The 22,238-nt window shown below is 42.4% G+C and overlaps 1 protein-coding gene across 16 annotated transcripts in view; it reads left to right on the top strand.

The window, feature by feature from the left end:
• FGGY (FGGY carbohydrate kinase domain containing) overlaps window positions 1-22,238 on the top strand; it is a 378,919-nt gene that overhangs the window by 302,592 nt on the left and 54,089 nt on the right. For 11 of the 16 annotated variants that reach the window (XM_074334784.1, XM_074334788.1, XM_074334793.1 and 8 more), the window contains one exon: window positions 3,567-3,661. The exons of 4 other annotated variants lie outside the window; for them this stretch is intronic. In XM_074334784.1, coding sequence (XP_074190885.1) covers window positions 3,567-3,661 — 95 coding nt within the window. Of the gene's footprint in view, window positions 1-3,566; window positions 3,662-10,159; window positions 10,294-22,238 lie in introns of those variants that run through there. One more of the 16 variants, XM_074334786.1, reaches the window with a different exon arrangement.

Raw genomic sequence — 22,238 nt, forward strand, 5'->3', positions numbered from 1 at the left:
TAGAGAAGTGAGCGGTTCTGACGCAGAAGGAGGAAAGACATGAAACGGCACCCAGATTACCTTGTAATTTTCCCCAGGAGGAAAACTGTAACTACACTTGATTTAACAGTCAGCTAGCTGATTCAGATAAGATTCAGATTTAAAATTTGGTCTTTGAGTGACTTTTCCAATTTCCAGCCTTTCTAATAGCCACAAAGACTTCCTACCTGGATGCAGAAGGGAGGTGAGATTAGCCTTGGCTAACACATCACCCGAGGGAATGGGGAACAGGGCTCCAGAGCTGGGCAGCCCAATGACCCCAGGCCAAGATTCAGTGGCCGCCACTCCAGCCTCTGTAAATGCGGGTCCTCTTCTGGCCCTACAGCCTTGCGCTGACTCAGAAGCAGGGGTACAGCGCTTGCACAGCAAATTCTGCTTTGGAAACTGTTCTTCAGGCTGCTGAATGAAAAGGCTGTTGATCGCTATTCAGATTCTCATTGAAACTGGACCCTTTGTCTCTGACTATGGACCAGTTACAGTTCCAGACAAAGGGATCTTTTCTTTGGCCTGGAATTGCTCTGCCTTGGGAAGCCTGTGACTGACAAGTGATGGCAAAGTGCATCTGTCTTAAAATGCTTTGGGTTCTGCTCAACTCATTAATGCATCAGATAAAATAGTTCACATTCCACACGAAGCTGCCATCTTCCTCTCCTTCACCAAGCACTCAGAGAAAATAACACATTTGCATTCGTTCCTGTAAAAGGCACTACGCAGCAGTGGGTGGAGAGGTAGAGTTTTGGGTGCTGTTAAACATTGTGATTGCTCTAGTTTTCCTGCAAAGAAAGACAGCACCATAAGCCAGGTCCGTAATTCTCAGGAACACATGTTAAAAACACAATGGAATTTGGAAGATTCATTGGGGAAAGTGTGGAGTAATGGAAAGAGGAGAGGGGGGACCAGCTCTGTGACTCTGGACAAGTCACTTTACCTCTCTGAGCCTCATTTCCCTCATCTGAAAGATAGAAATAATATTATTTCCATCATGTAGATCATACTGAGGAATAAATACTCACACATTTGTGAGTGCCAAGCTCTGGCTCAAAGTAGGTGTTCAGTACATGTTCATTCCTTTCTCCCATTTAGGCAGCCCCACACCAAAAAAGAAGGAGGTGCGTTTGAGAAGAACGCAAGTTAATATTTTGTAAGCAAATCTTTGCCATTTGGGAAACAGCTTGCTCTACGCGAGCAGGGAGAGTGGGGCTTTGCCAAGGTCAGAAGTGTCTTCTACATGAGAAGGAAGAATGTCCCTGGGCATTTAGTTAACTGTGGTTTCAAGAGGTACGTGGTGTGTGCTGAGTAATTACAGGTTTCCCCCACTGACTGGGGACTAAATGTTCTTCCTAGTTTGTATGTTTTAGTACAGGCAATTTCAGTAGGGGGTTTCCCTCTTCCTGTCTTATTATTTTAATCATTCGTTCCTTCATTTGTTTACTCCAAAGCCCTCTCTGAGCACGCCAGTGAAGCGAGCGCGGAGAAGGGCATGGGGATGCCACGAAGGCCAGTAATGTCCTGCCAACAGGCCCGTTACAAACTGAAACGTGTTCCCGGTGCTCTGACCGATGTCCGGAGGGTACAGGGAGACCCAGAGGATGTCGGTGTCAGTATGAGTATGAATCAGGTTCAGGCAGGGAACAGATGACACACTCCAACTGGATTAACTGTAAAAGGCACATAAGGGATCTATTTACAGAGGTGTGGGCAGGGTGGAGGGGAACCCTGGCCATCAGGCAGTACCCTGGGGGCTACTCACAGTCTTAGCACCCCTAGGCGTGCAGCTGTTGGGACAGGGCGGTAACCAACCTGAGTCCGAAGGGCTCCATGAAGAGGGCCACCCTGAATCTTAGTCAAGGATGCAGCCCGAGGACAAGGGGTCCACAGATGTGGGCCACACAGGCCAGTGTGCCAGGACCCAGAGTAGGTTGGGGGAGGGGTGGGAAGGGAAGAGGTGGGATTGACCTTAGGGGCAAATGGAAGCAGTGAGTTGGTTTCACTCAGGGTAATGGGTGAGGAGAGGCTTCAGAGATTCTTAAAGGTAAGCTTTAAGACATAACAACTAAAGCTAATTTAGTGCTTTCTCTAAGCTAAGCACTGTTTTAAGTGCCTCACTCACAATACCGTTTCCCTGAAAATAAGACCTAGTTAGGAGGTGGTGGGAGAGCAGAGGTAGTTATATCAGGGACATCTTCCCAGACAAGATAGGAAGAAAATTCCAGTCTTTGGAAAAAATAAGTCTAATGTCTTAAGTAGAAAAAGATTTAAAGATTTTATAGGTCTGGCCATAGAGCTAGCTTGCCTCTGTGGAGTTTGTTGCCATCTCATGATTAGCAAATACATTTATATTTATATTTGTGTGTGTGTGTGTGTGTGTGTGTGTGTGTGTGTAATTATATATATATATATATATATATATATATATATATATATATATATATATATAAATCCTAAGAATTCTAAATGATTTCTATTAATCTTAAACCCACCAGGAGCCCCCTCACCTCTGGGAGTCGGCATGGTGAATGCTCCTCCGTGCCTGGCAGACCCCAACTCATCTTTCAATTTTGGGGTTAATCCTCATCTCTACTCTGTTGACCCCCCCATCCCAGAAATTTGTTCTTTCATCATTTGAGCTTTTACCACGTACTAGGTACCGATCTCAATTCCCGGGATGCCGCAGCAGACAAAGCAAAGCCCCTGCCCTCATGGAGCTTATGTTCTAGGAGGGCAGCCAGACCATAAGCCAAGAGCCTTAGTAACACAGTGTTGGAAGGTGATGAGGAAATAGAGAAGGGGATGAGTGTTGTGGGTAAGTTGTCATTTTCAATGAGACAGTTAGGAAAGCCACCGTGGGAAGGGGATGTTTGCACAAGACTTGGAGTGAGACGGTGGCCCTGTGGACATGTAGGAGGAAGTGTCCCAGACGGAAGGAACAACATGAAGGCCTTGAAGCAGAATCAAGAAACAGCCAGGAGGTCAGGGCAGGGTGGCCATGAGGAGAGGAGAGGAAGATCAGGGTGGGCACCAGTCTTGGGGGCGCCTTGTCAGCCATTGTGAGGGCTTTGGCTTGGGCTCCGAGAAATTGGAAGCCGCTGCAGGATTCATCATACCCTCTCTTAGGACTTACTTCCCTTTTCTTAGTGCATCTCAGTTATAGAATTGAATAGGACAGAGCCAGATCATCTCTGTTCTCCATGGGCCCGGCAAAGCACCAGATAAATGTTTGTTGAACTGGACTTGAACCAAATGGCACGTAACAGCTAGTAGAAGCCTGGAAACCCGGGCAAAAAGGTCTCCTGAGTTGATCTGTATAGTGTTGGCTCCTGTGGGGCCCTTGGCTACTGTACCAGCAGGCAGAGGCCATGAAATCCCGTAGACCCAGGGAATCCCCTGGAACAGGGAACAGTGGAGGACGGGGAGGGGATGCCCACTGCTGCCTCCACAGCAGGTATTTTTGCTGCTGGGGCTGCTTGCTGGCTCCCCACAGTGCCCGGTCCTGCTCCCTAACCAAGGTGTGGCTTTGTCCTGTGCAGGCATGCCTGTGGTCCTGTCGCAAGAGGTGGAGTCTGTTCTTGTGGGTGCTGCTATTCTGGGTGCCTGTGCCTCGGGGGATTTCGCTTCTGTACAGGTATGTGAGGACCAAGGGGTGGGCCCTGGGCCCTCCCCTGTCTGAGGCTTCCTCTTGACAGCAGCTCACGTCTTGCAAAGCACACACAGGATATAATTAAGAAATGATAGGTTCCAGCCAGGGAAAGCACAAACACTTCTAGCCTCAGACATATTTATTGCAGTTTTTATTTCAGTTGGCCTCTGTTAGTGTTGGTGGTTCTGTTTTTCTGTTGATTTTCTTTTTGCTCCTTTAAAATAGCTCTTAAATTCCTGTTTTGAATTTTTCCCTTGACCATTTATTTTCCTTTTAGCAAGTGAAACAGGTAAGATTCAAAACGTAAGTTTTTTCATGTAAATTTCAGATTTGTATTTGCTTATTTCGTCTCCACCCACCACTTCCCAAATACCTTTGAGGCCTCTATCAACAAGAGACACGAATGAAAATGTTAGTGAAAACGGGAATTAAAAGGGAAAATAAGGAACAAAGATATAGGAAGAAGGAAACGACTTAGTGGCGGTGATTGAGCCCACAATTTGACTCTGAGCTTCCTGGCAGCCAAGACAAAAAGAACACATGCTAAGTTGCATAACTCTTTTTTTCAAAAAGAGGAAATATACTAGTTTCTTGCAGGAGACAAAACTTTTCCTACCCCCAAATTGCAAGACATTTCACACATGGGTTTTATGGAGAGACTTTGAGTGGTAACATAATAGTATTGACAGCAGGTTTAAAAAAAGATAGAAAAGCATCCTAGGTAGACGTTAGGAGCACAGGCTCTGGAGTCTGACTGCTTGGGCTCAAATCTTAGCTTGATTACTTATCAGCTCTGTGACCTGACCATTCTGTTCTCCACTCCATTTTTTTTATCTGTAATAATAATCAATAGTACACTATGAGTTCTTTCTCTGGATCAGGAATGCACATTTAGTCCCACAGCCACTTTATTATTCCCATTTTATAATTGAGGAAATTGAGGCATAAGTTGGCCTAAGTGGAAACAGCTAGTAAGTGCCCAAACCAAGTCTGGCTCCCAAGTCTTGGCTGAGAGTTCAAGAAACACTTGTTCAGCTGAGCATCAGAGAGCTTAAATGACTCGCCCAAGATCTCAAGGTCAGGACTACAAACCAGGTTTTGTATCAGTTGCCCAGTAATTTATTTGTGACCCTCTTATGTGCCAAGAACTGTGCTAGGTGCTTTTCAAATAGTCTTCCTGATACAACAACATACACCGGCAGCTGAGATCCAGAAAGTTGACAGAACTTAAGGGTACAGTGTTAAAAACAGGCAGATACAAAAGTCTAATTCTAATATCTGTGCTCTTTGTATCACATTTTGGGAAGTGTGGTATACTACAAACTGCTCAAGCCTCTAGAAATGGTGCCTGTGAAATATCCCTTCCAAGGAACTGAGTACATTCATGAATCCTTGTGGATTTTAACGGAAGTTTTTAAACAAAGATGATAGAGTTGAATTCTCAACTTCTGGATTGTCTGCAACTCAGAAACATCACGTGGGGATAATTTATTATTGAAATGTCAATGATGTGTCAATTATTATTTTAGTGTTATGAAAAGATGTTCTCACTAGATGCCTTGCCCTTCCTGGGACAAATTATAATTGCTGAAACAAAAACAGTAGAGATGCCCTCTAAGGCCCTGCATAGCTCACCTCATATTATGTACTGAATGTTCGTGTCCTCTCAAAATTCATATGCTGAAGCCCTAACCCCCAATGTGATAGTATTTGGAGATGGGGTCATTGGGAGGTAATTAGGGTTAGATGAGGTCATGAGAGTGGGTCCCTCAGAATGGGATTAGTGCCCTTATGAGAAGAGACACCAGAGAGCTGCTGCACATACGCTCTCAAGCTCATTTGTTCTCTCTCTCTCTCCTTCTCCCCTCCCTCTTTCCCTCCCTTCCTCCCTTTCTCTGCCATGTGAGGATACAGCAAACAGGTGGCCCTCTGCAAGCCAGGAAGAAGGTTCTCACCAGAACCTGATCATGCTAGCTAGCATTTTGATCTTGAACTTCCAGCCTCCAGAACTATGAGAAAATAAATTTCTGTGTTTTAAACACCCAGTTTGTGGAGTTTTGTTATGGCAGCTTGAGCAGACGAAGATACCTCATGTAATTTTGACAGTCTCCCTGCCTGCAGGACGCTTTTATCCTTGTGATATGTATGAGCAAACCAAGGCTCAGAGAGCTTTTAGGTAATTTGCCAAAGACTATGGTTAACAAGGGACAAAAGCAGAATTGAAACCAGGGTCTCTCTGGTTCTATATCCTGTCCTGCTTCTCATTCCTTTTCTGCTTTGTTTGATTTTTTTCTCTTTAAATATACATATTTAAAGAGAAAAAAAAAAAAAATATATATATATATATATATATATATATATATATATAATTTTTTATTTTTTTGCCTTTTTAAATATTTAGAGGTGTATTTTTTTAAAAGAAGTGTCATTGGCCACAGGTCAGGAGATGGTCTGCAGCCCCAGCATCGAGTAGTATGACAAGATGGTTGGCTCCGTCAGATACTTCATTGGTGTCTTAGTCTAACTGAAGTCTCTAGCTCCAAGAGGATGCCGCTCACAATTCCACACTGACATCTTCGTTACATAAGATCTTTCATTAATCTTCTGGAGTAGAATCTAAGATATGGTTCATCAAATATTGGCATTGGTGTCTTGAGTAACAGCTGGGAGGCTCACAACATCTCATAGACAAGCTCATGTCTCCTATTCAACCCAAGGACGTATGTGCCTCTTCTGACTGTTTCTAGGAGACACTGTAATCTTGTCAAGATAGCCCTGGCTGAGAGTGACCTGAGATCTTATCTGTCATCACATGCCTGAGAGAATGAACCCATGTAGTATTGACCTCTGTGCTTGTTTGTTATATATCATCAGACAGTGTCACCTGGCCTCTCCTGATGCGTCTTTTATTTGTTTATCTCCTTTTTAAAAATGTTTAAATAAGAATTACCAGTCATGTGAGACAGTTGAGATGAAGAGCCTTTGAAAGCTCTGATGACCTCTATGAGTTGTCTGTTCTAATGATTATGTTTGGAACTGCTTTGGAAAGGTAAATGCATGTACACTTGGCTTCTTTCACCCCTCTCCAAAGAAGACCCACCAACCTGGCCAACCTCTGTGCCTCAGGCCTGGGGACCAGCTCAGGATTCTGGCAAGTTGGGGTGAAACAGAATTGCTTCCAATCTGTGATTTATATTTTTCAACCTGAACTTCAGTACAGTTTTTTCTTTGAACTTCAAAGATCCTCGCTTGGTCTTTAGGGTGCCTGCCACTCCTTGTGTTAAGAAAACAGAGCAGTTCTTTCCAGCAACTCAATGATTGCAGCAGGCTAGATGTTTTATCTTCTACACCACACATCTGGTGGTTCAATGGAAGACTTCACTTTTTATCTCAGTGTGCAGACTTCAGTAGACCAAACGAGAAGACATCTCCTCTATATTGAAGGAAAGAAAGGCTAGGGAGGGTCCAGAGGACCCAGTCTGCAGACCTAGGAAAGAGGCCTGCAGGGCTGGGAGACAGGGTTTTAAATTCCCCAGGTCCATGAATGGATGACTTCCTCCAGGGATAAAGCTCTATACCTTCTGTTGGTGATACCAGTTGATTAGAAAGACTTACCAGTGTGGGTTTTACTTAACAGCTCTTGCAAACATCTATATATTTCAATTCTGGGGAAGTTTTATCAGACATAGGGAGAAGAATATTGGATGGAATTTTCTGGTGGGAGATAACGGTCAAGTATGAGGTCCATTACTATTCCAAATTTTGAAAACTGGTGACAATTCCAAGCTTCTACCTCCTGTTCTTGTATCCATTCGTATTCTCATTCTCATAGTCCTGTCTCTTCCCCTGCCCTTTCCTGCACTCGCTTCCATTAGACATCTAAAGTCATCCTACTATTGTTTTTTTTCAAATTAGGATCTCACAAAGGGTACTGATCTAGCCATTCATCCTCACTGAGGAATAGAATTCTCCTTTTAATAGTTTTAAAACTGTGTCTCCAGTAGATAGTGTGACAAGAAACATGTCGTGGTCATCTTTATATTTGCAGCTCAATCAATAAAATGGAATCAAACAACCGAGATGCCACTTTCATGGTAAAAGTTCAGCTACTGAGAAGGGATGCAAGGAAGACAGGCGTCCTCCCACCTTTTATTGGTAGGAGTGTGGAATCCTCGTAGTCTGGACCTCTGTGACCTTTCCATCTGACCACTCCCTTATCCCTAGAAAGGCACCCATCTCTCCCTCGGCTGTCAGTGTACTCCAACGTGATCCTCTTCAATTCTGAATATCCTGGAAAGCAAACAATTACCATTAGAAGTTGGGAGCATCCCATAATACTTCTGTGGGCTCCCAGGCCCTAGAAAATTAACAAACTGAAAAAAATAAGTTTATGAAATATCAACACGCTTACATTGTCTAAGCACAAGCAGTAGAAAGGTTCTAAGAAGTGCAAAGGATGCATAAAACAAGAAACTGGTTTCAAGATGCTGGGAGAGAAAACCCAATGAAACGTCAAAGAGGCAGAAACACAAAATGGTGTTCCACTTTGCTTCCTTCGGGCATCTGCAGATGTTATGAGCTTTCTGCCATTTGTTATCTTGAGAGACAGGTTTTTTCCCCCCAAGTCTATACAAAACAAGGTTTCATTCTAACAGTGCTATCTATCTTGACACCTCCCCCCCACACACACACACACAAAAAACAGTAGAGGAAACATCTGAAGCAAAAAGGAGACAGTGACAAAAGATCAAAATGAATTCAGCAATCAATTTAAGGCGAGTACCAGTGTAAAGAAAATAAGACCTAGGAATCAACCAATTCATCAAACCTTTCTTCCTCCCACGGTGTGAGGGCCACCGCCTCATAAAGCATTGACTCCATGTGCTCCCACCATCAACTTTCCCTGTCACGTTCCAGACAGACTCCTGTGTCTTGCAGACCAATACTTGTAAGTGGCCAGCTGAGAGCCCTGATTACTCATCCTTTCTGTAATGTGTGCCCACAAGATAAACCATCCACACTGGCCACTGTGGTCTGCCCTCAAGGTCAGTCCTTGCAGACATCTTCATTGCTTAGCTGAAGCCTCTCCTATCCTTTTTCATGAAGTTTACTTTATTCAGAGCCAGTGCTATTCATCACCTATTAAGTGCTTCAGAGCCTGTGATTTTATATACGGTATGATACAGCTCCATTCTGTTCTATTTTGTGAGAGTCAACTCTTTGTGATTTTTAGTTCTGTTTGGCTTTCTGTCACCATAAATACCAGTTTTACATTTGCAAAGTAAAGCTGATTATCATAACTTCAGTTTCTGGAGACTTGGAAAGACTGATATATAATGGATATTGAGAAATATGAAACCATCCCATCTCTTAGCACATTCAGTCATAGTTTGCTTTTCTTTATTTTTCTGAAATACAACTAATCATTCATGTTCATTAGGAAAAAAGAAAATTCAGTTAAGTTAAAAGAAAAATATGAAAACACTGATCTTACTCCCCTAAAATAACCACTATTTAAATTCTGGTTGCTATCCTTTGTGTTTTGATGCATATTTTTAAATCTTTGTTTACTTTTTTAAATTCCAAAAATGTTTTCATATAATGCATACTGTTTTCTAGCCTTTCCCCTCCACCCCAAAACATATAGTTAATGCTTTTATTTATTGTGTCTGTAGGATGCATAATTTTCTACCCCATAGATATGCCATGAGTTATTTCACCTTGAATTAAATATTTAGGTTGTTTCTGTTGTTTGAAACAATGTTGCACTAACATCTCTTTAGCTAATTTTTGCATGCGCCCTAAGTTATGTCCATAAAATACATTATGGGTATAATTGTTTGTCAAAGTTTGCTTGACTTTTAGTATTTTGATACATATTAACACTTGATAGTAGTGTATGAAAATTCAGGGCTCACGCTTCTTGTGTACAAGGAGTCTTTTGCTGTGAATTTGAGTTCCATTTAGCTTTCATCCCCAGGCCTCTTATAATCCTATTCATTTCACATATAGTCCTGATACTGTCAACTTTGTCTATTCACCTTTTTCCCTTTGCTGCTTGAGCATGTGTTTCTGGAGGTGTGAAAATCTAGTTTCTAATTAAATAGATTCAGATTTCTGATTGAATTTTCAGTGTCCTGTCCCATATGCCAGTGCCTCATAGAAAGTCAACAGAAAATCCTGGAATGGGAATTAATGGTTTAAAGAAGGATTAAATTAGGAATGTGATGCTGACCCAGCATTGATTATACTTATTGCCATACCCGATGGACAGTACATTCGGATCTTTTTCAGAATTGTTCCCTCTCATGAATGAATGGACGAAACAAATTCAGGTTCTGATCAGTTGTAAACCTCCTTGTTCCAACCTGCTTTGCAGAATGGAATCATAGATGTCAAAGTCGAAACATTAGGTCAAATTTAGAATTCTGTGTTCAGGAAATTACTTCGGTACATAAGATCTATGACATTTGTTCCTTACAGGGTAATCCAGGAACAGGCCTGCTCCTTGCCTACTACGTTCCGTCCCTTGTCGTTCCTAGAATCCTTGCAGCAACCAGTGGTTGTTAGCAGTGCCCACTGTGAGATGAGGACTCTGAAGCATGGAGAGGTCATAGTATCACCTTGCATGATACAAACTTTACGCTCTTTTTATTCCATCAAACCATAGCCCAGTAAATATATATATCCATTGCTTGGGAGAGTCATAGATTCCAATATGGCAACTCAGCTGCCCTTTACGGGGGGGGGAGGGGGGGGTGATTTATAGAAAATATCAGCTTCCACATGTGTCAGCACAGCGCTACTTGATGCAGTATTGACTATAGAAAATAAAAATAAGAAATGTGCCATCTTTGGTTTGGAAATTTTCTAATTCCTGTTGCCTTTACAAGACTTTATATCATACTCACCAATATTTTGCTTTATTTATTTGATTTCAATCATAATCTGCCCATTTACTTTTTATAAATGATGGAAATAAAAAAACACTTTAATTAAGAGCTTTAATTAAAAGACATTTTTTATAGTATTGTTATTTACATGAATAGTTAGGCTAACAAACATTTTTCCCAAATATCCCTCTTTCCCTTAATTTTTTACTCAAGAATTTAAGAATTAGTCTGTTATAAAAGCAAAACTGGCCAAACACCAACTTGATCCTTTAGAAACTTAAAAGGGTTATAGAACTGTATTTCTAAAATAAAGTTTACCTAATTCTTTGACTTCATTTTGTTCAAGACAACATTTTATACTGGTGCAGGTCTGAAAAAATATGTAGCACCTTTCCATGGAAACAAATGCTTATAACTAATCAATTCTTCATTCTAATTATCATTATGCATTTACATTTCATAAAAAATTCCTTGTTGGAAATGAATAGGTTGGGTATTTTATTCCTTTACACGAGGATAACTCATGGAAAGCAGATCCGTCCTGTATAAGCTTAATAGTCAACACAGTAAATTAGGCTATGGAACCAATTAGGAGATTAGGAAAGACAAGGCCTTAAGTTAAGTCAGGAATTTCCTGTAGTTGGGTGGGAAACGTCCTAAAAAATTACTAGAGAGAGAGAGAGAGAGAGAGAGAGAGAGAGAGAGACGCACACACACACCTCTACACCTACACACTATTGGACAAAATTTGATTCAGAGTCATGCAATGGATAGAAGTCTTACTGAATTCTGGGAAGGAGTTTTGGTTGCAGCATTGAGGCAAATGATGGAGAACGATGCAGAAGGGTAAAAATCAGTACAATTGCTTATTGGAGGAATCTGATTCTCTGCCTTAAACCTTGAGAAAGTGCCATGGGTTCAGAAACCTAAGTGGAGGGTCTTTAACCATGCATATCAAAGAAATGTGAACATTACAAATTTTGATATGATGTTAAAAGGAAATTTCCTATACTGTCATCATAATAATTTTACAGGTGAGGAAAGAGGGTAAGAGAAGTTAAGTGACTTGCCAAAGCCAGTGGCTAGAAAGGGATGAAGCCACGGTCCAAGACCTAGGCTAGGATTTCAAAGCCAAGGATTGTTCAACTCAATCACATAAGGAAATGGACTCTTCTGGGGCTAAGTGTGATTGCCATTATTTTGAAAACCAGTGTCAGAAACAGACAGCCAGAATTAGGATGCATAAGATAGTATCACCAAGTTAGTCAGGGTCCCCTCACAGGGCACCCTCAAATTGAGATAATGTTAGAGAGTTTAGTAGATAGATTGTGTCTGAGATTGTGGACCAGGGCAGAGAAGTGACCAGGAAGAACGTGATGCCCTGGGGTTGGTAACAGCTGGACCTGAATAGGTGAGGGGAGAGTACAGTTACCGGAACCCAGAACAGAGGGCTGTGTGGAGACTCCCAAGTCAGCTGTCTGGTCAGTGACCCCAGAAGGAAAGAGCTGGGGTCTTGATGGCATTGCCCTCCCTCTCTCTGATCTCCTGCCCGGCTCTCCATAGGCTGGATTCAAAGGTAGAGGGCAAGGGAGCCCATTGGTGTAATCAGTACAAGTAGGCCTGGCTAGGCCTAGAGAAGGGTGGGGAGGGGTCCTCAGGAGACATGCAGATGTCCAACACATCATCCAGGCTGAGGTGCTCGGAGAGGTCCGCTGACCAGGGGCTCCATCTGAATGGTTTGGTACAGATTTGATGAGATAAGGTACTTACATCAGCATGTAAATCAGTTACGACATTTTATTCATAGCAAGATGTTCTCAATGAAGGATAAGCATGTTTGTTCACGTTCTGGGGCATGTGTCTTATGTCACGATGGATGTGCCCTTTGAGATAAGCACTGATCTAGACTCTACAGCTCTGCAGACATGCTGGAGTCCTCAAAAGGGATTCCCCTGTCCCTGCTTTCATTTCCTACCTTTTCTAGGCAAAAGACAGGAAAACGAATACTCATGCACCTCCTCTGAGCTGAGCACTGGGCTAGGGTAGTTTAGATGATACTTCATTCTTACAACTTACCTTATTCACCTCACCTTTACAGATAGGACACGGCGGCGTAAACAGAAAGTTTAAATAACGCGCCCATGGTCTAACAGCAAGTAGCACTAGCACCCAAGTCCAGATCTGACTCCACTGTCTGTGCTTCTTTTGTCTGGACTGGCCCGAGGAAGTGCTTATGCTTACCTGACATTAATACCGGGAAGCAGTGGGGCCTTATAAGGGAAGCACCTTGTTTGGGGACCCAGGGCTGAGTTCTCTGTTGTCAGTGACAACCCACTCATGGTTTCTGGGAATAGACACACCCCAACTCCCAAAGAATCAGCAACATTTATGGGGTCTCATGTGATTCCACTTGACAAGGCCTTGCCCAGCCCATCCAGCCAGATCGGAAAGCAAAGTCAGTTTTTTTTTCTAAGGGACTCTTGTCTTGTTCCATCTCTTCTTAAACTTGGGAGGTCAGGAAGACGATGGAGAGAAAGAATCCATAAGAGGGATGCATTTCCTTAGAAATGTTATTAATTGGCTTAGCAAAACAAGAGAAGGAAATAAAATAGCTGCTCTTTACTAACTAAAGGCATCTTCTTTCCTTATCTCATTAAAAATTAAAAGCACTCTTGGTTTAAGTAGGGCAAATTAGTAATTAAGTGCTATATATTCAACTTGTGTAAACATAATATTGAAGGGGAGGCCAAATTACTCACTCCGCCGGCTTGTTTTTGCCCCCATTAATGCACCTTTTCCTCAGCTGCTTCCTGTGATGTCAGGATGCATTTTTTGCTCACCTCTCATGCTGGAGGTCGGGTGGGCTATGATCACCGGGCTGACAGATGACAGTTGGCTAGATCTGGAAAAGGCATGTGTCTGAGCCTTGATTCAAGGAAGTGATGAGGTTTCCTGTTTAGTTCTTTAAGCCAAGGTTCATCACAGGAGGCTGCCACGTGACAGGGACAAACCTAGACAGTCACAAGACAAAGAATTATACATATCTCAGTACCATGGTGTCCCCAGTCTAGTGGGGAGGAGGTGGACGCAAGACAGATATAGTTACAAAAACGTCAACACTGAGTATAATAGCAAAGACCGTGGGGCCTTGGCGAGGGTTTCAGTTATGGACCTGCCACTTACCTGGGTTAAGTTCCTTAATTTCTGTGTGCCTCAGAGTCTGCATATGTAAAATCTGACAGTAATATCTGCATCATAGATACATTACCTCACAGTTCATGCTGTAAGGAGTAAACATGTTAGTACATGTAGTGTGCAACAGTGTTTATTTAATGTGGCTGTTATTTGTTTACTACAATTGCTTTACAATGAGTTAATGGAACGGCAAGGAAGGGGTATCTTCCACTGCTTTGAGGGCTGAAAAAAATCCTTCTAGGAAGGCAATATTTGAACTGGGCCATCGAGGAATTAGCTAGTGATGGAGCTGGTAGAGCTGGAACTTGGGGGTGGGGAGCCATGTGACACCAGTTCTGCTCTTAACTTTTGCAGTGGAATGCCATCTCTGAAAGCAGAGGAAGGAACATTTGCCTCAGCCCTACACAAACCTCTCTCCATTTCACCTCATCCCAATAAATATTAGCAATAACTGCTGGAACCTCAGTCATGTGGTATTGTGGCAGCTCCCTGCCAAGTATGGTGGAGGGGTAGGGGGGTGGTATAGAAGAGAGAAGTGAGCTGAATCCACTGTGGGCAGGATAAGAGGAAATCAAATGGGACAGAAGAAAGCAGCCCTCTAAGTCACCTTGCCACACTCAGGGGTAATGGCTTCTCCTTGACTTGCTAGCTGTGTGAACGAACCTGCCTAGGCAAGGCCCTTAATATCTCCGAGCCTCAGTTCCGTATTAACTGACTCCACATATTTGCTGCAAAGATTCTATGAATGAAAGCACATTTAGCACACTGCTTTTACACAGGGAGTACTACTGTTATTTCCTATATTAGTGTAATCCTCACAACAAACCTCTGAAGTAGTTGGTATCATTGTCCCACTTTATAAAGCAACAAATTGAGGCATCAAGATATCGATAAGCTGGCCACAAAGATGGTGAGTGGTAGAAGGAGGCTTTAAACTCAGGTGGTTTGGCTCCAGATTGGCCTCTACATACCCCTTCAGCCGAGTGCTTTAGTGGCACCTACAGCTAGATTTACATATTAGGTGCTAGAAATATGGCCGATGCCTCTAGATTATGTTGAGGCCCCTTCAGTTGCTACGGAGGAAAAACTAACTTTCTTTCTTTCTTTCTTTCTTTCTTTCTTTCTTTCTTTCTTTCTTTCTTTCTTTCTTTCTTTCTTTCTTTCTTTTTCTTTCTCTCTCTCTCTCTCTCCCTCCCTCCCTCCCTCCCTCCCTCCCTCCCTCCCTCCCTCCCTCCCTCCCTCTCTCTTTCTTTCTTTCTTCACAGTGGTAATCTTTTAACAGGTGGGGCAGGCCAGAGTGACCAGAAATGATCAGTCCTCAGATATAGTGGGAATGAAGCTGTTTACACTGAGCTTGACAGTTTTGCATAGGGAAACAAACAATTTGTTTATTTGTGTATCATTCATATTCCACTTCCACAAAGGATCTGAGGAAGCTTATAATAAATGACTGAGCAGAATGAAACTGAGCAAAATAAAACTCACAAGACAGAAACTGTGTGGAAAGAGGAGAGTACATGAACCACACAGACTAGATGTTCCTCAAATTAGCATGTCTCAGGTGCTAGGTAGTATATCTAACATAGGAAGGTACCAGCAGAGTATCAGATGATTTCATTCTGTACCAAGTTGGAGAATGTATGCTCTGCCTAAGGACATTGAAATTTAAAGTGTTTTAATCCTGGGTTGGTGGGTGCCAAGCCAAACAGATTTATGGGACAGGTTTGGCCTATGGGTCTCTTACCCATAAATAAGGGGATTACTTTGAGCTTCCAGGCAGCCAAGACAAAACTGGGCAATATGTCAAGTCATATAGTGTTCACAGAGTCAAAGAAGTATTCCAGTTCTCCAAAACAGACCTCATTTTCCCCGGCACCAAATTCTAAAATTGTTATTCCTTTAAAAACTAATCTAGAAATTGTTTCATGGAACTCTCACAGAAGAAGCAGGAGAATTCATCATATGCCATCTTGTTAAGAACCCAGAGCATGATATTGAAACTTGACATCAGGTTAAAGATTGCCCGGAGATGTCACGGGCCCCTGGACTAGAACTGAGAATACCCAGGGGGTAGATGGTTGGCATGTCCCTCCACCTCTCTTCCCTTAGTATTCCTTCCCTCAGCCAGCTTTAGAAACAAAGCTTCATCCCTGACCTAGAAGTGTCTTAGAGGACCTTAGTACCAAAGCTTTTTACCAGCCCTGGCATCGGGAAAGTGCTAAAATGAAGCACCCATCAATCGAGAAGGGCAACAGATGTTGAAGCAGATCAAATGTCAGTAAACAGCAAGCCTACAGAGGCCACTGAACTTGGCATCCTCTTAGCAAAAATACCCTGTTGCCTTCAAGAGGGAACGCCATGGACTTTTATAAACTACATTAAGTGGTGTACTTGTTTTTTAATCTCTACTTTTTTTAAGGGCAAATTTAATGCTCACAGAGTGTTCTAGGCTTTCAGCCCTGGAAATCCAGGTCTTGAAAATATCCTCCCAGCAATTCTGAGAAGTTTTATGTTCAACTTATCTAGCACCCTCCCTTTTACTGTTAACAGTATGATTCATATTCTAAGTAATAAAGGGGACCGTAGTTAAGCATAGACTCTGAGATCACGTAAGTCTGGGTTTTAATCCCGAGTTCAAATGCTATAGCTGTGCATTAGGTCAAACCCTTCACCTTTCTAAGCTGGTTTCCCTCATCTGTAAAAAAATAAGGCTATTAACAGTATGTACCTCAAAAGATTGTTGTGAAGATTAAATTAGATAATATGTATAAAGTACTTACCATAGTTATTGGTATGAATAAACTTTCATTGAGAGTTACACAAAATTATAGCAATATGTATGTTGATAACTATCATTATTAGCTGACTATCAGTCTCACGCTGTGCTAAGAGCTTTACATATATTATTGAAAAATAGTTATTTGCTCGTTTGCGCTCAGATAGCATATTCACCCCTCCTCTGCTGTATATTACACTTCCCAGGCTCCCTTGCAACTGGCCTCTGGGTAGGTTTGACCAGTGGTAGATACAGGTGGAAGGTTGATGTGCAGAAAGAGGGAAGAAGTCAGCTGATTTCTCCCTTCACTACAGCAGCAGCTGTGTTTCCTGTGTGATTCCAGCTCTCGCCTCTCCCTTTTAGGTTCCAGTTCTGGCCACTCAGCACTTCTTTGGTGTCAGGTCCAGCCTGACATCTCTAGCTCCTGGCTGTGGTCACACCACAGCCTCCCATGGTCCCTTGATTCTTAGAGGGGAGCATCTTTCTGCTGTTGCTGAGCTCTAAGTTGCTTCAGCATCACTATTTGGCTTCTTGGTTTCTTCTGTCACCTATGAAATCAATTCCTTGTATTAAATTCTTTCTGTTGAAAGACCTAGAGTAGTTTCTGTTCTTCTGACTGGACTCTGATTATTATGGTTGCTTTTAAATATTAAAGAGAAGTCAGTCCTTACATTGACTTTACCTCCCCTCCTTGCTCCCTGTTGGAATGAGCGAGGCCAACTGGAGAAGGGGTAGCTGGTTAGTTATCATGGAGAGCAGTTCACTTTATCTAAGTGCAACCTAAATGACAAGGAATTGACCTAACAATCTTTAGTGACTACCCAGCTCTGAGTTGGGCATTGAGATCAGTAGCCTTACATAGCTTACCACCACCTCTCCAAGGAGACAAGACTTGATTACAAGTTAAAGCCGGGAATATTTCACGATAGTATCTAGTAAAAATAAATAGAATCTCCTCTTTTTTGAGCTGGGGCTGTGGACCATTCACTATTCTAAGTGAGTCACTATATTACATGTGTGATGATTCTTTCCCTCGAGAGGAAACCGAGGCTCAGAGAGGGGATGTGATTCGCCCAAAGTCACACAGCTATTAAGTAATGGTGTTAGGAGTTTAACCTAAGTCTGTATGTCTTGGAGTCTATGTTTAGTAGAGACTTATATCTGTTCCTCATTTTTCCAAGCTTTCTTCCTGTTTCTAAGCAGATAGTGAGAGGTCAGAATAATAGCTTCTATTGCTCTGGTCTTGTAGAGATTTCCCCACAGAAACAATATTGAACCTTCTTATCTAATTCTCACAATAGGTTTATGTGGAAAATTTGTTTTCATTTTTACAAATGCGGAAACAGACCTAGAAAATTAAAGGAACTTAAGGTCACACTGGGTGTTAATATTCAAACTGGAATTGGAATGCAGGTTTTTCTGTCCTTAAGCACACACTCTTTCTACTGGTGACATCACAGTACTAGATTATGTGTATAGGGCCAAGTGTTTTTTACAAATTAAAAAAAAAAAGTCAAGAAAGGCCAGGTACCTCACTTTCAAGGAGCTGACAGTCAGGCTTGATAAATAAAAATGAAGCAACTTGAAACCAGAGCGTGCCATTGCATAATCTACTCTCTGGAAGTAGCTACAAGCAGGAAAGAGAAGTGTGGTTTTGTATAAGTGGGGCTTGAAATTGACATGTTAACTTAGGACAAGCAGAGAAGCAGCAGGAAGAGGGCTTTTCAGATAGAGATGCTAATGAGAGCAAAGGAATAAATGCAAACCAAAAGGTGAGCAACTCAGCTCCTGGGAAGGACCACAGTTTCAGAGTAGCAAAGGAGAAAGCTAGATATGTAAGGACTACAGTTCACTGGGGGTGGAGGTGTTAACTATAAATAGACCAATTAGGAATTTGATCAGGAGTCTTGGGAGCATCTTTTGCCCAACATCCCCTGACTAACTATTGTTTAAAAAAAAAAATGTTGTAGACTAATAGCCTCATTTAAAAGAAAGCAACAACCTTAAGTGCTTCTTAGATGATGATACTGCTTCCTGCTTAAGAAAAATCACCTATGAATTAATTCAACCTAAGAGTAATAACAAAGGTTTACACGACTGATCTCCAATACTTTTGAAGAGTCCCTGAAATAGAAGGGGAACACGCTTTAACGGTCCCTAGAAAACTATCCTATTTCACTAGAATACACTTGAGCCTAGCGTGTTGTAACATATCATGTTTGAGAATTTCAGGATGGAGAAGGCACCTTCTGAGAAAATGCCACTGAGATATGTGAAGCAAGCAGTCCACCTCACACCAGCTCAAATCTACCCCTCTTCCCTCCACACCTCACTCCCTGTCAGCTATTCGTTGACTTAGAGGAGCCCTATGTGTTAGATGGAGTGGATCAGAGCGAAATTCCTCCCAAGTTGGCCGTGTCAGTTTCACCTGTCAGCATCTCTGATGAGGAGGGATCCTGACAGACCAGACTGGTTTGGATAATTGGATTACAGCAGTTGTCTTCATCTCAGTAAGCTGACTAACCAGTACAGATGCTAAAGGAGAAATTTATAGACAATTCTAAAGTGGGGATTCAAGCAAGTGCTTCAACTACTAGGACCCAGCCGGCTTTAGTGAGTCCAGCGTGTTGTATGTGATGGGGAGCTCCGACCCCTCTCTTCAAGCGGATCCTAAAAGTGGTCGCAGAGGGGATTCAGAGAGTATGCACCAGCCACTGTGTATACCCTTTTTGTGTATGAAACTCACTTAATGCTCACAGTAATCCCATGAGATCCTGATATTAGTTGCACTTTGCAGACAAGGAGGCCGAGTCCCAAGGAGGTTAAGTATTTCCCCAAGGTCACGTAGCTGGTAAGAGAGGAACCCAGACATTCCGACCCTGTAGTCTGCTCACTGTGCTAATACTGAAACCCATCTGTAAAGTAGGTTTGGGACACTGCGGAGAGGCCAGCCTCTTATGCAGCCCTTATCTGTAGCACTGCCTGTAGCTGTTTCAGTGTCTGCTTGCCCCACTGAAGGGTGAGCTTCCAGGTAGGGGTCCAAGTTGCCTCATCCTTAGCTTGTCGTAGGTGCTGGATAAATGTTGTGCCAAACTGGTGGTGAAGTTTTACAGGTACTTTGTAATCTCCCCAGAGCTGGCTAAGAAGGCAGCCACTTGTGAGTGGTTACACAGAAAGCCAGCCACTCAAAGCAGTGGTACTGCTGTGGATGGATGTGGATTGAAAGTCTTTTAACAGGTAAAAGCTGATCTGAGACCACCTAGTTATTAGCTATATCTCTGAAAACAACTTGCTCAGTTCCCACTGGCACTGGCTCCAGACTGCTCAGTTACTCTTATGTTTTCAAAGATAAACTCCCCCCCTCTATAGTGTCGGTTCGATTACCGAACACCTCCACGTGTAACCTGGAACAAGAGGTCTGCGTCTTTGGGCCTCAGGTTCCTCATCTCTAAACTGAAAGAATCAGGTTTGGTTTCAAAAAATCTTAAGGGAGTGGCGCGTTTAGGAAGCCAGTACAGAAAACAGAAGGTGAACTGTGTCTCCTGCCTCTCCTGGCCTTCCCTCCCTTTCCCCACGGCAGGGCAGCCTTCTGTAGGGTCTCTGCTGAACATAAGAAGCATCGGGCTGGATTGTTTCAAAGGAAATACCCGAAGTATATTAAAGGAGCTAATACTGATGCTTAATAATATACAAATAAACTAACTTCACATGGGTGATCCCGGCAGTTGAGATAAGTAGGTTGGACGGCTCTGTGCCTGTTACTGTGAGATTCCGTGTGCCCTTGGGGGAGGGGTGTGCATTTGGCCTGACTGTGTACAGTGCGGTGGGGAAGCTAAAGCCTCTGGGCCTCACCCTCCTTGTCTGGAAACAGGCTGCATGTCATGGCACCGGCGAATTAGAAATTCTATCCGACGACTCTGGGAGATTGATTTTCCGTCTGGGGATCTGACCTCTTGCTTCACCAGCAAAGGGGATCAGACTGTTCTGGGAGGAGTCCGTGCCCAAGCCCTCTGAAAGGCCTTCCCTTTCTTTTTCTTTTTTTTTCTTCTCTTTTTCAACTGTATGTTTCAAAAGGAATTTCTGATTATGCTGGGGGCTTAACACCACCAATTTGAATCCTTCTTGACACTTAGAGCATTGAGATATCCATACCACCCCTCCCTCCCCCCACATCAGTGGTTTGTGCTAGAAGATTCCTGAAGATTTAATTCCATTTATGTCACTGGATTTATACAAAACCCTTTTGGAGTCATGGATGAATGCCCCATTTCCTTTACTTTTGTCAATTTTTACAGATTCCCTTATGTGAATGCCTCAAGGGTAAGAATCATGCTTTAGTTATTTTTGTATCTCTAGTGCCTAATACAGAGATTGAGATAGGGTAGTAGTTACTTGGTAAATATCTGTCCATTCATTCAACAAATATCCCCCTAGGTACAGCGATGAGCAAATGAACCACAGACCCAGTCCTCCTCACATTTGCAGCTGAGTGGAAGAGACAGTTAAAAATAAATACAAATAAATATATATTATATCTTGGGTTAAGGGCTATAAAAACAAAGAACATTTTCAATGGAAAAACAAATTAGAATGCTTTATGAATGAATGAAAATAAAATGACCTTGACTCCCAACCCTAAATCTTTGTCTCATCTCATCTCTCTATAAATAATAATTATTGCTATTATTTTAATGATTACAACTGCTACCATTTATTGCATTCCCACTATATCCCAAGGCCTGTGCTAGCATCTTCTTGTTTGTTACATTAAGTTTTCCAAATAACCTTGCCGTTTAGGCTTTCGTATCCCTTATTCCAGAGGAGAAAACAAGGCCCAGGAAAGATAACTAACTTGTTCATGATCAGAGAGCTGATAAGTGTCAGAAATAAAACTTGAATCAAGTTGATCCAGCACGTCTTTGCTCTGAGCAAAAGGAACAAAAGTCCAAAGATTATCGCCAACAGGGGTCCCTGCTTGAGAAACATTCCATCATACCATGTGGCAGAAGGTCAGTTATGTTAGGTGATAGGAGAAAAAAAGAGGCAAAACTTTGCTGGAGAGTGAGAGGGAGAAGGAGAAAGATATATTCTCGGATTGACCATCTTATCAGCCTCGCAATAATAAACCATCACTATGGTAACGGGAACTCTAATTAATGGCAGATGTTGAGTCACTTGAAAAACCGCACTAACTGAATGCCGAGATGGTGCTGTAAACCTCTCTCCCCTGCCACAGCTGGGCTAATCATGCTTGGGGCTTCTTGGAGAGACACATCTTTCGAGGGTGGAGCAACCTCTGAACTTGGCATCAGAAAATTTGCATCTGATCCCCAACTCTACCCTTTCTGAGCTCTTTTGCCTTGAGCAATCAGTTTGTCAAAAGTGAGTAGTTATTATTTTATCATTATTATTATTGCCAGTAGTAAGAGTAGTTTTCTGAGCTGCAATGTTATATTTACAAAATGGGTAAGTAATATCTGTCTAAAGCATTGTCAAGAATTAAGGATGTGGAAATGTTCAGTAAACTAGAAAATAACTCACAAATATAAACTATTATTAACACCAGGAGACAACCTGATGTGGTAGAAAGGGCTTGCATTAGAATCAGACAGACATGACCTGTGTACTCACTGCTTCATCTGAACAAGTCACTTAAACACTCCACTTCAATTTCTTAATCGGTAAAATTTCTTGGTGT

This window comes from Rhinolophus sinicus, linkage group LG06 (assembly GCF_036562045.2).
Source record: "Rhinolophus sinicus isolate RSC01 linkage group LG06, ASM3656204v1, whole genome shotgun sequence".
NCBI lineage: Eukaryota > Metazoa > Chordata > Mammalia > Chiroptera > Rhinolophidae > Rhinolophus > Rhinolophus sinicus.